This window comes from Glycine max, chromosome 17 (assembly GCF_000004515.6).
Source record: "Glycine max cultivar Williams 82 chromosome 17, Glycine_max_v4.0, whole genome shotgun sequence".
NCBI lineage: Eukaryota > Viridiplantae > Streptophyta > Magnoliopsida > Fabales > Fabaceae > Glycine > Glycine max.
In genome coordinates, this window is record NC_038253.2 from 31,942,349 (window position 1) to 31,958,147 (window position 15,799).

At 33.2% G+C, this 15,799-nt stretch overlaps 1 protein-coding gene across 2 annotated transcripts; it reads left to right on the top strand.

Moving 5' to 3' along the window:
- Positions 1–2,404: 2,404 nt before the first annotated feature.
- On the top strand, positions 2,405–15,547 carry LOC100306431 (glycosyltransferase BC10). Of its 2 annotated transcripts, XM_003550101.5 has the most exons (11): positions 2,412–2,821; positions 3,289–3,769; positions 8,998–9,096; positions 9,649–9,749; positions 9,834–9,905; positions 10,055–10,145; positions 10,866–10,946; positions 11,747–11,809; positions 11,894–12,016; positions 14,746–14,784; positions 14,876–15,547. In XM_003550101.5, the coding sequence occupies exons 2-11, from the start codon at positions 3,383–3,385 to the stop codon at positions 15,002–15,004; spliced, it is 1,185 nt and encodes a 394-aa protein (XP_003550149.1). In that variant the 5' UTR covers positions 2,412–2,821; positions 3,289–3,382; the 3' UTR covers positions 15,005–15,547. The 2 variants fall into 2 exon arrangements, with proteins under 2 accessions (XP_006601106.1, XP_003550149.1); XM_006601043.4 differs by lacking the exon at positions 10,866–10,946 and having other exon boundaries at positions 2,405–2,821.
- Positions 15,548–15,799: the final 252 nt, after the last annotated feature.

The window sequence follows — 15,799 nt, forward strand, 5'->3', positions numbered from 1 at the left end:
ATGCAGTGATTTTGATCATATTATATCTTACGAGTGATTTTATGCATTTAATAGTATGATTTAAATATTAATTATTTTTTATGATACTCAAATATTTTCCTTATTTTACTAATAATCCTTTTGAGGTTTTTTTAATGATTTTTAAGCAGCTGAATAAAAGAAAAATAGAGAATTTATCTGTTAATTATTTTTTGGGAAAAATTGCAAAAATAAGTTTTTATACAATTTTTTCATGAAAATAAGAAAAAAAATTCTAGAGATTTTCCAATTAATTAAATAAAATAATCATATTTTTGTCCAAGTCATTGCAAATTTTTCCGAGAAAATTTACAAGAAAATCACAAAATTCATAAAAAGTATTTGCAAGAAAAACTCACTAAGAAAAAATTGCATGCAAGAAAATTTACAGGTTTAAAAAGTAATTAAGAATATTGTCAAAATGTTATATTGTATAAACTTTTCTATACAAGATGGGAGTATAAAAGTCATAAGAAAATGAGTTTGAAGAATGAAAAAAAAATATAATTTTTATATTATAAAAAATTGATAAAATAGTTAATGTATGAGAAATAAACAACTTTAAAAAGTATTTAAGAATATTGTAAAAAAAACTTATTATTATAGAAGCAACGAAAAATATAAATAATTTTAAATATCATACAAATAACATATATATATATATATATATATATATATATATATATATATTATTACATTTCAAAATTAAGTTGATCCTCCTCCAATCCATGGCCTAAGTTAGGTTAGTCCTTTTTTAAAGAAGCTTTTACATTACTTAAGGAAGTTTTAACTTTTAACACACAAAGTCCAAATGTAGTGGACAGTTCAGGCGGTTTCGGTAAACAGTGACGACTTTCAATGAGAAACAAAACTTGCAAAGACTTACCCAAAGATCCCAACTATCAAGTCAATAAGTGTTAGAGAAGACTAGATGAGTAATATTGAAATTCACTCTCATACCTCTAAGCATGTAATGTCTTATATAATGAAATATCTAATAGAAATCCAAGTGATATTAAATATCTAGCAATATTCTATTTCTTAGATATATCCGTAACAAATTGAAATTGAAATAAATTAAACTTGAGAAGCTAGCTGCTTATAAGCATCTTAAAGTTGTTTCTAGTTGAATTAAAAGTATAAGCTGCTTATACGCATGTAGAAAATTTAATTTTTTCTTCATTAAAGTGAAAATGTAGAGAAAAAAATAATTAATTAAACTAGATATTTTAATTAAAAGTCTTGTATAATATATATAAGTCAACACTGAACATTAAAGTTAAAGTAAAAGAATTTAATTTCTATGTACAAACTTAGTAAAATGCAAGTTTTAATTAACAAATAACATGGAAATATTGTGTTTGACTAAGAAAAAGAAAGTGAAATAATGAAAACAAAAAAATGAAAATAAAAATAAAAAGTGAAATGATTTTTCGATTGTTAGAAGAGAAAATGAAAGAAAAAAAAATATTTTTTCTTCTTTTGTTTGATTGTGCAGAAAGTGAAAAACTAGAGAAAAAATGTGTATAAATTGAAATAAAATACTCTAAATAAAAAATAAGTTATGATATAAATAAAGGTATTTGTGTCTTTTATTCTTATAAAAACTATTATATTTGCCTTTCATTTCTATTGTAGAAAGTTTTTTTTTTTGAACCCACCAAAATTCCTACCTCTCTTCATGTTTTAAGCTAACTAAACAATAAAAAAATTGTATAAAAACAAAATATCATTTCTTTCGTTTTCATCTATATCAAACATAATGTTAAAATACCGTTTCCTCGTTCCTTTCGTAAAAGTGTGCAATAAGCCAATAGGAAGAATATACCTCGCCGAGGCTGAATGTACAAATATAAACATTTATAATAGAAAAATATTATTTGCATAATAATTTATATAACAAATTATACGTTTAAGAAAAAAAAATGAAGTACAATAAATAATATGATAAAAAATAAACATATAAAAGATTATTATAGAAAATATTAAATATATATAAGTTGTTTAGTCACCAATGTCATAAACGTAAATTATTCATTAATTTTATAAAAAAATAATTTAGTCTAAATTTTTTACTAATAATTTCTTATTAAAACTTTTGATAATATTATTAATTGGAGTAGATATTTGAATAAATTATGATATAAAATAATAATTTTAAAAAGAAAAAAATTATTCATAAATGAGTTAGATTAGATCGATTAAAAACAAAGAATTAAATGTAAATTAAATCAAACTAATTAAATTTGATTTGATTAAATTTTAAATTTAACCAGACCAGTGAATATACAAGCCTAGAATAGAATAGTGTCCGAAGAAGGAGGGAGAGACATTACAAGTTGAAGTTGCGCGACAGCGATGGGGCGGAGAAAGACCTCAATCCTCAACACACAAACATAACACTCACACACCCACGTTGTGTTATGTTATGTCTTATGTCTACTACATTAAATAATTGAATAATTAAACCAATCTAATTAAATTAATTAAATAGTAATAATTTTAACTACACCGGAATCAACGCTCTCCACTTGGCTTCACAAATCTGAAAGACCCATAACCCATTCCTCTCTCTCTCTCTCTGTTCCTGTCGCTGTGTGTCATTTCGTTTTTTCCCCACTTCCATCCATCTTCGTTTTTCTTCTTCTTCTTCTCCCTTCGATTTTCATTTTTCTTTTCTTTTTTTTTTCTCTTTATTTATTACTATTATTATTCATCTTCGTTTCTTTGCCTTAAGCTTCCTTCGATTTTTTTCTCTCCCGTTTTCGCTGTGTCCCCTCTTAGATCCCTCTCTGGATCACAGGTACTCATTCGTTCACATTTTTCTTCTTCTTTCCATTTTTATTTGAATCATTTAATTTAAGATCTGAAATCTGAATCCTCACTCTCTTTTTCATCACACACACATAGAGAGAAAGAGAGAGAGAGAACTGTTTTTTTTTCCTATTCTTTTTTTTGGTGTGTGTGTGTGTGACTTAAGTTATTTATGTGTTAGGGTTCATAACAGGACACTATTGTGTTTTTGTGTTCTCTTCGTGGATCTTTTTTTTTTGTGTTTAGTTTTTGGTAATAATTGAGCTTTAATGATGTTTTTGCGTCTTAATTAGGGTAAGAGGAAGTGGTTAAGATCTGGATTGTGCTTTTTTTTTTTTATTCATTGTTAATGAGAAAATAAAAAATAAGTGAATAGTAATGTTGATTGTTATTGAAGTGCTTATTATTGTTATTGTGAGTTGTGACCCTTTGCTACTTTGGTGAGTGCAATGGCAGTGAGAAACAGTGTTGTTGAGTTTGAATAAATTAATGAAGGAGTGTTAATGGATGGTGGATGTATGGGGAAGCTGGTGAGGTGCCTCAAATTTAAATGAAGAAGGAACGTGCATGGCCGCAATTCACAAGGAATCTTTTGATCATGGTTGGATCAAGAAACCGGCCACAGTTGAGGAGGCCTACTTGGATTATTGTTCTGCTTTCCATAGTGAGTGTGTTTCTGATTGCTGCCTATGTTTACCCGCCGCATAGCCCCTCGGCGTGTTCGCTCTTTTCCTCCCATGGTTGTGGTAGTGGTGCTTTTGATCTGCCTCCGGCTGCTCATACCCGCGAATTGACTGATGCGGAGGTTGAGTCCCGGGTTGTTATTAATGAGATCCTGAACAATTATTATATGCACACCAAGAAACCTAAAGTTGCTTTTTTGTTTTTGAGTCCGGGTTCGTTGCCCTTCGAGAAGCTCTGGCACATGTTCTTTCAGGTATGGCATTCCTCTTCCATAGATCATTGATCTTGCACTTGTGCCTTCTTCTTTAAGTATGATATGGATGTTTTGTTTAGAAAGTTTTTCAATTATTTTTCTCATTTTGTTTGTAAATTTTTTGCATTCTACTACTTGTATCTTTGGGTTCTTCATAGTAGGCTTCTGCAGATATAGCCGCAGTAGTCTTTTGATAGGCACTAGTTTGAGAATGGGACCATAAGTAATTTACAGAACAGAAGAATATATTATAGGCCCTGCTCTGTCTTTCTATTGCTATTTGAAGCTATGAATACAAATGAGACGAGCACCTTTTACAGATAAGAGATTTATTGGTGGGCAAGACTGATTTCTTTGGTACAACATAGACAATTTATGATCCCTATTCTGCGGACTGGTTTATTTTGAGCAGATAATCTGCTGGCAATTTGTGTTGTGGAGATGAATGGTGGATGGAATCTGGATTATTTCCTATTATTCATGACCCGTGGGTGGAAATTCATTTGGATTACAATGAAAATATCAAGGGAATGAACAATTTCTGTTGATAAATAGCTTGTAAAGTTGTTGGAGATAACTATCAAGCCATTTCTTTGATAACCATTGGAAAATTCAGTACCATTGCATTTCACTTCTCATTTTATATATGAATCTTAATGCTTTGTGAAAATTTCAGTTTTCATGTGTTAGATATCTTTGAATTTTGCACTAGTTGTTTGTCATAACTGTGGAGTAAGAAAATCTTGTATTTGGTTGGTTTATAGAATAGCTTAAAATTATAGCTATGTTGGGTATGTATGGACTATTTCATTTAGTAAGCTTGGCGTTTTAAGTTTACACTCTTATAGAGCTAGGCTAGAAGCTAGGTATTAACAGCAAAACAAATATAGGAAGTTATTGAGTAATCTCCTCCAAGTCCAACCACAAATTAGGTATGCCTGCTTTGATGTACCTCTCAGAGAGCAATCCTTCTATTTTCTCAAGTCTTGTACTCTGGCCTCCTTCTCTTCTTAAGGCCTATGCAAGGCTCAATGTGACACTCTCTATCCGGACATATATATAATTAAGAAAAACATATAAAAATTTGGAATTTAATTAAATCAATTTTATTCAAATCACTTAAACAAATTCATGTAGGTAAAAGGATCACATTCACTTTACTGTTACCAAATAAAACTTATTAAAAACATCTCCGACTCAAAACAAGGTTGTCCAAAACTCCAAAGAATGAACTAAAGATTCATCATATGAAACAAAATGATAAAAACTAAATGTCCAGAACTTCATGCAATTAATACAAAACCCGATGTCCCAATATTACATCCTATCAGAACATTGTGTTCCAGCATCCTCTAGCATGAAATTTTTCATAGTCATCCATCTAACCATCTGTTCCCACGAACACAAATAACATACAGAGAGTGAGTTATTGCTTTCTTAACTAAGAGAGAAACAAGACAACATAGATATACATATCATATAAGTCATTCCACCACTTATCGCGTAACATCACATCTCACCACTACATGTCTCACACATTTTCACATCATTCACGTACTCAAGGATCAAAACACAATATCACTTAACCAATCAATATCAATTAATACACAAGCGTTATGCAACAAATATATTAAGACTCAATCTTGTATGTAATGTGGTACCATGTCAGTGAAAAATCTCGTTGGACGTCCAAGAGTACATGATAAGACAGATCACACACTGGTAAGTAAAGTCATTCTCACTAGGTAAAATCATAGGGAGACCAGTCAGGGTCACTCTGTTTTGCGAGAACGCTCCAACCATATGGGATCATCATAGGCTTTAAGGAACATTCAAACCAAGTGTATTTACCCCCAAGGCCTATACTCGGAAGAGTCCGTCAGGGCCTCTCTCTCTCAATTCAGGTTTAACCCAAAAAATATTTTAGTACGTAGACTCTATCTATGAACTGTATAAAATACATGACTCCTCAATTGTTCTCAAAATAATTTTAACTCGTCGCACCTCAAAGTGATGAAACTTGTTAGGTTCCCACAGTGGATCTCATCACAATACTCGTCGCCCTTAAATGGTCTTATAGTCATGTGATTGTACGGTTTATAACTCACAACTCAATGCACACATCTCAATACACATGTATGATCTCACAATTTAATACATACTTAACTTGTCACTTACACATAGTTCATCACATTTTCATAATCCCAAGACAACACGTTATCACACCTCATGCATTATATACATGTCACACAATAATAATATTAATATGTTATGTTCATATGATTAAACCCTTCAAACAATTTCACATAATCATATCAAAATCAAAAGAATCAAAATCATAGGTCAAAAACATGAAAACACAAAGAACACTCAACTTTATCAACCAATTCGCATCAGGGCATTAATTGGTCCGTCAAATACAACAATCTTGTAATTATAATCATAAAGGAAGAATCACAATACAATAAATATCCCAAAATAAATCTCAATTTGATCCTCTAAGGATCTCTACACATGTTTATTCTAATTGCGATAAACTTATCTTTTACCTCTAAATGGGCTCACGTGTGTATTCCGGCAGTGATAGCGGCGTCTCTAGCGATTCCCTAAGATTCCTCAAGCTTTTCCTTTGGTTGTTCTATTAGGGTTTCCAAGCATTAGAGAGAAGAAGGATTGAAATCTCCATTTCACTTCTCCGTGCATGGGACATTTCTCTTACCACAGACATCATTTCGCAAATCCCAATGGTGGAGATGTGCAAAAATGAGTTCCGAACCCGGTGTTCAAATTTCACGACGGTCCAACGGTTAACGAGTTCAAAATTGTAGTTTTACTGAGACATGTGTGGGTGTATGCAGGAAAAAAAAAGCTACATATGAGGGACATTTCTCTCTCCACAGACATTATTTTGCAAATACCAATGGTGGGGATGTGCGAAAATGAGTTCCGAACCTGATGTTCAAATATCACGATGATCCAATGGTTAACGAGTCTAGGATCGTAGTTTTATTGAAACAGGTTTGAGTGTATGCGAAAAAAAAAGCTACGTGCAAGAGACATTTCTCTCACCACAAACATTATTTTGCAAATCCCAACGGTGGGGATGTGTGAAAATGAGTTTCGAACCTAGTGTTCAAATTTCACGACGATCAACAGTTAACGAGTCCGGGATCGTAGTTTTACTGGGGCAGGTTTGAGTGTATGCGAGAAAAAAAGAGGGTTTTGGCTGAGGGTGAAGGGAAGACGGATTTGAGAGAAAGAAACAGTGTAGAGACGTATCGTAAATGTAAAAAATGACCTAATATGTCTCTATTTATAACTAGGGTACTCTAACCTATTATTTATTCTATTTTTCTTTATTTTATTATTTTATAAAAATGAATTCTATTTTACTTCCTATCAAATGAATAAATTAAACATCCTTTTTATTTTTTAAGAACATATATTTATTTTATTTACCTTAAAACCATTATTTTAATTAATAAAACCATTTCTCCTTATTTATTTAATGTAAAAATTTCATTATTTTCTTAAAACTCTATTTATTTTTAAATAAAATATTTTTTAATCTATTTTACGAAAAAATAGGATGTTAAACTAAAGGCACTTCAGGAAGGTAAATAACTACATTATTGCCTTGCTGTTAAACTTGGGGTTAGTGATAACATGTATGTATGTGTTTTTAATGCTCATAAACATGTACACTGCTTGCAATGACATGGCTACTGCTAGAAGGGTCTTTGACAAGATTGATGATCTTGTGTTGTTGTGTATAATGCAATCATCCCGATCTATTTTCAGAATAGCCGGCCCAATGAGGCCTTTGCTTTGTTCAGACAATTGCAGGAGAGCGGCCTCAAGCCAACCAATGTCACCCTGCTTGTTGCACTTTTGCTGTGTGCTTTGCTAGGGTCATTGAACTTAGGGATGTGGATTCATGAGCATGTCAGGAAGAATGGGTTTATCAGTATGTTAAGGAAAATACTGCACATGCTAAATGTGGGAGTTTGGATGATGCAGTTTCTGTGTTCAGGGACATGCTTACGAGAGACACACATGCACGGTCAGCAGCGATTGTTGCTTATGCGACACATGGGCATGGCTTCCAAGCCATATCAATGCTGGAAGAAATGAAGGAAAAAGTGCAGCCTGATGAGATAACTATTTTAGGTATATTGTACTGCATGCCCTCTATTGTGCTGAACAACCAAGTTTCTCATTCTGTTCTTTCCTAAGCAACAATTGTTTTCTCTTCCACTCCGGGTCTCTGGTTGCACATGTTTAGTTCATGATATCACGTTTGCCAAAGACAGGTTAGTTGCAAAACCACCCAAATGCTTATTCCTTGGTTATTCCCATTGCAAAAAGGTTATTGGGCCTTATTCTTCTGATCTCTAGCATTATTTTGTCTCAATTGATGTCACTTTCTTTAAGACCTGCCCTTTCCTTTCTTCTGCTAATTGTCTACCAATTGAATCCTTCTTTTAGGGCTCATCTTTGTCACCACCAATTGCTCTTGCACCTATCACTATCCCTCCATACCCACTTGAGGTTCAGCCTTTCTGATTCCCCCCACCCTTCCTGACATAGAGATTGATTGTCACTTCATTCGAGGAAAGGTCCTTGCAGAAAAACTATGATTGATTTTGTCAGTTCCATAGATTAGCTTACTGACAACATCAAATTCCCCAAAGTGAATATATTTATAATTATAACAAGCTTGGTGCATATGATTTGTATGATCCAGAGAGGCAGTGTTAGATGTAACACATCTAACACATGTTGCACATAATAAAATTAGTTTTAGCACATGTCCATATTAAGATTTGATTGTATAATATTACTGTACCCCACTCGTGAATATAAATACAATGTTTTGTTGACACACAATTATCAAACCTAATAGTATTGAATCTATGATGGAAACTCTGGGAGGCTTAGGCCTTAGGGGCGGAGTAGTAGCTTCTAGCATCTGTGAGTTTCTATTTTATTTTATATGTACTTTGGCTATTTTTTCCCTCTCTTTTTGTAATGGAAATTTGAGCATTGTTCTATACCTGTTCCCATAAGGCCAGACCGCAAGAATACCAGGATCTATTTAGTAAAATATCAATTTCAATGCTTGCCATTCTGTAATCTGGATATAAATACCAAGTGCAATTCCTTTTGAGTGTGATGGAGATATGCTGCTTCCTTTATATTTGAATTGCACTCGTTACCAAATGCAGGGTCATGAGGGAAAATTCTCTGTTTATGTACATTCGTCAAAGGAAAAACCAACACATGTCAGCTCCTTCTTTGTTGGCCGAGAGATTCACAGTGAACCGGTATGGTGTATAGCATTGAATATATGATTTACAAGCACTTTATATGACAGTTTCAAGTTCCTACATAAGTTAAGGATGATAAAAAGCGTAGGGAATATATACAATTTGATTTATACTTTTAATTAAAAAAATTAACAATTTATCGAAATTTGAGGACATTATCACACAAATCTCTCATAGTCTCATTATTTTGTTGCTCTCTGTTTTCATACGATCATATTTACTCTGTTTTTCCGTTAGCTGTACCAAAGCTGCCCCTTTGTCTCTCAACTAAACAGGGAGAGTTCACGTGGGACATGTATTTTTTATATATACACAAAAGAATATAGTGGTTCTCCTAATAAACAGTACATGAATCTCCCTCTTAAGATGATAGTATGATAGAATCTCTTTCTAATTGGAGCCAGAACTTTAAGGACACTGAACACCAGAGAAAATAAACGGAAAAACTTTCTTCTATTCTTATGATTACCTGGCTCTTAACATGCATCCAATTTTCATAAGGTCTTTCCATCTGTTTCTTTTTGCCAACTGGTTTTCAATTTCTTTCAGGTAGGCTGGGGAAAAATTTCTATGGTTGAGGCAGAAAGGAGACTTTTGGCACATGCACTTTTAGACCCTGATAACCAACATTTTGTCTTATTGTCTGAAAGGTACTTTTTTGTTATCTAGTTCTTTTTCACTGTTTTGATTTGTGGGATTTAAACTAATCAACTGCACATTCATTTTTGCTTCAGTTGTATACCTGTGCGCCGCTTTGAATTTGTGTACAACTACTTATTATTAACAAATGTCAGCTTTATTGACAGGTAAGAAAATATAAAAGAACTTTCTACAAATTAGTTTATGAATCTCTTTAACTTTTTCCTTTCATTAAAGATTCTACACTGCTGTATTTTTGGATGGTAATATGGACTAATATTTCTCTATTCCCCCCCTCCTCCCATTTTGGATAAAGCTATGTGGATCCTGGTCCTCATGGAAATGGCAGATATATAGAACATATGTTGCCTGAAGTAGAAAAGAAGGATTTCCGAAAGGGTTCACAGGTATAATTTCTACGGATGTTGATATCTACCTGTACTAGAAAATTTGAGCATCTATTCAATTGCAGTGTTTCATTGAGGTCAACTCTTCTCTTCTGCTATCCCTTTCGCTTAGCTTTGCATGACTAATCTGGTTTGGAAGAAGCCTTGTTGCGTACTTTTATATCTTGTTTCTCCCATCTGTGTTTTCTATATACCCTGATTTTGTATTTACATCTACAGATTGTAGAAACAATGGAAACATCAATGGTTTCAGTTATAAAGTATTTTTTCTTCTTTATAATATGAGAGATGCCACTGAGGAATTCATTTATGTCCCATTTTGCTGTCCTTTCCTTTATCAGGCAATCCTTCATGACATGCACTATGAAAACAGGAAAAGACAATAGCTTGTTTCTTTCACCGTTTCATAAATTCTATGTGATATATTACGTATTTATAATTTAATGCCTAAGAGTTGTTGTTAGACAATATAACTGTCTTCCAGTCATTTTAAGTAGTCAAATTTCATTTTTAGTTTTTGAAACTTATACCTGGCAGAAGTTTTTGATTTCAGAGTGTACTTTCTTTTGGTTATTCATGTCTCCTCTAAAATGCATAACCATTCATTAAATCAAAATTTGCAAGAAAAATGGGTTTTATATTACAAATAAAGAATTGTAGGAAACCATTGAAAACTTTTCTGCCATGCAGCTGATTTGGATCTTGTGGTTTCTCATGCAGTGGTTCTCAATGAAACGGCAGCATGCTATAATAGTTATGGCAGATAGTCTCTATTTTACAAAATTCAAGCACCATTGCAGGGTACTATGTTGTTAGGAACCACTTGTTTATTTGTTTGCTAACTGGATGGATTGTTTGATTGGTATTATTCCTATGATCCTATCATCTTTGTTAAGAATGCTACTGTAGGTAAATGTATATATGATTTCTTAACTACAATAGCCCAGTTATATTCAAATATTTTGTCCACTGTCTTTTAGAAATAAATTTTCTTAACTCTGAAAGAAATCCCCTTGATTAGAATTTTACTGCAGGATATAGTAAGTTTCTAAATTGTAATTAGCTTATGCATGATTAAGTTTGCTGAGCAAAAAAAAAAATGATTAAGTTTGCTGGAAGATTATAAAGATTAAATTTCATAAAGATTTCCTGGACATAGTTATCAGTAGCTTGTTAATATCTAATATCTAGCAATAAAATGTATTGGTTCTTCATTCTTCTGCTTTTTATTGTTATTCCTCATGTGTAAATATATTTCTTCATTTGCTATTAAGAAATGCATATGTTAAAAGTATGATGTCAGTGATAATTTTTTATTCAGATATAAGTAGTGTGCTTGCTTGCTGCATGCATGAGTTTTTATGATTTTCTAAAAGTAAATGTGCTTCTCTCGATAATTTGAGTGACAGTCGGACAGTTAATTTTATTTTGTTTATGCTGAGCAAAGTCACTGTAGCATTACTTCAACAATTATTTTACTTTCATTCTTTCCAGAGTTAGTATGTATACTGTTTCCAGTTGATGCTATTTTTGGAAATTGTTGGAAGGATATATACAGATAGCTTCACTAACAAAATACTGTTCATGCTTCTAACTTCCAGCCAAATATGGAGGGAAACCGCAACTGCTATGCTGATGAGCATTACCTGCCAACCTTCTTTACTGTCAGTCCACCAATCTGTTCTCTTTTAAATTGCAATGATAGGCATTTATCTATCTCACAGCTAACTCGTTTTGTGTGTATTTAGATGCTTGATCCTGGTGGAATCGCAAATTGGTCGGTAACATATGTTGATTGGTCTGAAGGAAAATGGCATCCAAGATCATTCAGAGCTCGGGATATTACTTATCAAGTCATGAAAAACATAGCAGTATGTGACAAATTTTACTCATTCCCTTCAGATGTGTGTTATTTTTTTTGCTCATGTTGAATCATAAAACAATTTTTTTTCATGTTTCCCATGAGTGGCATGGTGTTAATGAACTGGACTAAACTTATGTGCAGTCTTTTTATGTGTTTTGGGTATTGCTGTCTAGGATTTCAATTATGCGTAATAATGGTTGGAACGGGTTATTGAGGCAAAAACTTAGTTTATGATTGAAGAATAACACTGAAAGTACTTAAGGAATTGTACCTAAGTTTCGTCTTAATGAATTATACTTGAAGCCATTTTGTGATCTGCTCCGAAAGTTCAAGTTTATTATTGCATACCATGCCACCCATACCAGCCATTGCTTACCACCTAGAAGAATTTATCTTCTTAATCAGTTATTTTGCCTCTTTCGCATTTTTGTTATTTTACTTTTAACCATACTAATTTGTGTTAAAAGTTCCCCACAAATCCTAATAACTTGGAAAATGTTTGGACACCCTTAGGGGGGTATTTGCACCGGTGAGACAAAGAAATTGAAGAGAGGGTAGTGATAAATGTGATGAGTGATATGATTTGACAAGGAGAGAATTAGAGAGCAGTGTTGTTAAGAAGCGGTTATAGCAGCGCCATGGCAGTATGGCGTCGCGGGTTTTCAAAAACACGCCACCAAATAGCGGTGGCGTTGCGGGTTTCGTATGGCGGCCGCCATAGCCACAGCGGTCGTTGCGGAATGGCTGTTATGGCTGAATAGCGCTTTTTTTTTTGAAATTTTCGCAACACATCGTGTTGGACTGACCCGACCCAACCCTATCCGAATTTCGCATGCAAAAGGAGACAAGGAGCGCAAGCAAGAACAGCAACAGGCTTACTCCAGCGCAACCAGCGGTAGCAGAGCTCCAGTGCAACGACGGCACGTTTGACGACAGCGACGGCGTACTCCAATCTCCAGCGCGATGACAGCAGCAGCACGACGCACCAGCGACGTGGCACCCCGCACCAGCGCACCACGCATGTGAGCACCCCGCACCAGCGCACCACGCATGTGAGCACCCCGCACCATTCACACGATCAACGGACAGGGACGGTGGCTGCGGCTGTGGCGGCAACAGCAAAAGTATGCAACGTGGTTCTGGTTTTTTTTGTTCTGTTTTTTTTTTCTGTTTGACACCCGTTTTTTATATTTGGTTTTGTTTTTTTTTTCTTTTTTTCTGTTTGACATCCATTTTTTATTTTTGGTTCTGCTTTTTTATTTTATTTTTATTTCAAATGATTAGAGCCTCAACCTTTACTTTGCACTTTGCATTATGCTTTTATCCTTTTGTTATTTTGAACTCTTAAATGAATTTATTTGGTGTTGGTACTTGGTTATCGTGTGAACTCATGAAACTTTTTTAGTTTATTTGAATGCAATCCATTGTTTTTTTAATTTTATTTATATTTATTTTTTATCTATTATTTTGTTAATATATATATATATATTTTGTTCGCCATGACGTCCGTCATTTTCTGCTACGCCATCCGCCATATTTTTATGAAGGGTTTTTGGCTTTCCGTCATGAACCGCCATCCGCCATTAACAACATTGTTAGAGAGAAATGAGAGGTAGAGGTGGCAATGAAGCGGGTGTAGGTAGTAGTCCCCATCACCTGCCCGTATTGTACAGGTGTCCGTTAGCGGGTATAAACTTTTAAAGAAGTAATTATATTAAAAATAAACAATTTTCAAACATATATTTATATTAATCCCGTAGTGGGTTTTACATTTGAATTTCCATGAGTACTGCTGTTTGGTCATCGCTAATGAGAGGTGTCATTTGGGTGTTTACACTGTTGGAGTGTCCAAAAAATGCAACTTTAATAACTTTGAAGAATAATGGAGAATAGAGAATAAGGAAAATGAAATAGAAAATTTACTTAAGAGTATGTTTGGATAAAGAATTTTAACTGAGAAAAGTAATTTATGAGAGAATTTGAATTTCAGAATCTAGAATTCATTGTTTGGATGTTTTTTGTGAAGAATTTAAAATTTTAGAATTTTAAAACAGAATTTTAAACAACTAAAAATCTGGAATTTCAATTTCCTTCTAAAAGATGAGAAATTGAAATTCTCTTCTTATCGTCTTCTTCAAGAAACACCGTCTCAGGTTGTGAAACATCGATCGAACCTGAGAACGTAGAAGAACACATATAACTAGCACACTAATTATATTTTTTTTTATTCATCTGTTTTCACCTCGTAATTTTAACTTTTTTTATCCAAACACAAAATTTTGAAAATAAAAGAATTTCAATTGAAGTATTTGAAATTCTTAGAATTTAAAAATTTTTAAAATTTTAAATTCCTCCATCCAAACACACTCTAAGTGAATTCTTTTTTCCAGAATTTCACTTGTGTTAAAAAGGAGGTTGTATTTAATTATATGATTGACTCAGCATAATTTTCTAGGAGACTCGTGATGGAAGCTGAGTGAATGGGCTGATAGTTTTGGTTATAGGAGAATCTCCTCAACAGTGAGGATTTGAATGTATTGGAGAGGAACTTGTTACTTGTAATTTCATTGATCTTAATATACTTGCTTTCTATTTCCCTCACGACCCTTGTCTATTTTTTCTTCTTTCTATTTTTTATTTGCACACCTAGTTACTTCCATGTTTCTAGTTGCTTCATGGTTCTAAAACCACATTTATCTTCAATTCTGCTTAATGACATGATTTCATTCGCTGCAGTATATTGACGAAAGTCCACATTTTACAAGTGATGCAAAGGTATACATCTCATTCCTCTAGAGTGTGATATTGCTTCTGCTTCTCGAGAAGGAATGCATTATTATTTGGTTTTCTTTTCATCGCCTTGCAGAGAACAGTGGTGATTACACCTTGCATGTTGAACGGCTCGAAACGATCATGTTATCTATTTGCCAGGAAGTTTTTCCCAGAAACTCAGGATAGATTGATCCAACTCTACTCTAATTCTACAATATTCTAAAGTATTTATGTTTCTCATCATTCTTTGGTGATCCAACACCATGTGATCCCCGGCCTCACTGTCTTGCACATACCGAATTGTTTTGAGAAGTGCCCAAAGGTAACTGGAAAAATTTCTTAGGAAGACAAAGAAGCTGATTCAGTTAAGATTTGCTTTGTCTGGGGCTGGACGGAACTGCTGAGCTTGTCTTGTTGGATAATATGCTTTTACTATTGTACCTTTTTTTTTTAAGTATTTAAAACAATCATAGATTCTCCTGAAGGATAAAAAGTTTTGGTATCCTTGATAGAGGCTAGAGAGGGAGGGATAAGGTTTGGTTTAGATTTTGTCTCTGGAAGCTAACTGTCACTTATGACTGTTTTTGCATTGGAAATTTTTCTGCAGTCACACATTAAATGTTACTTGATGAATGGTTCAGCGGTTATGAGGAGAATTTTGCAAAGAATTCTCAGTATTTTGTTTTAGAAATTGACAAATGTACGGCTTTATGGGACAATTTTTTTCTTAAAATTTATTGAGCGTGTCGTATCTGGTTATATTTCAGTACATGTGCAGGCGGTTTGGGGTGGAAGCAAAAATTTGTATTTTTACTTCACGAGTTTATAGTAGAACTTTGTACTAAACGTTAATGAATGTGTATAAAATTGTATTTTTATACACGTTATCTATCTCTTTAATATAAATAAAAAGCAGAATAATGTCAGGTCTCGTTATGAAGTTAACACTGTCAATCACTTGATTTATAACTAAAAATAATATTAAGGACAATATTATTTTATAATAGCACAAATTCAT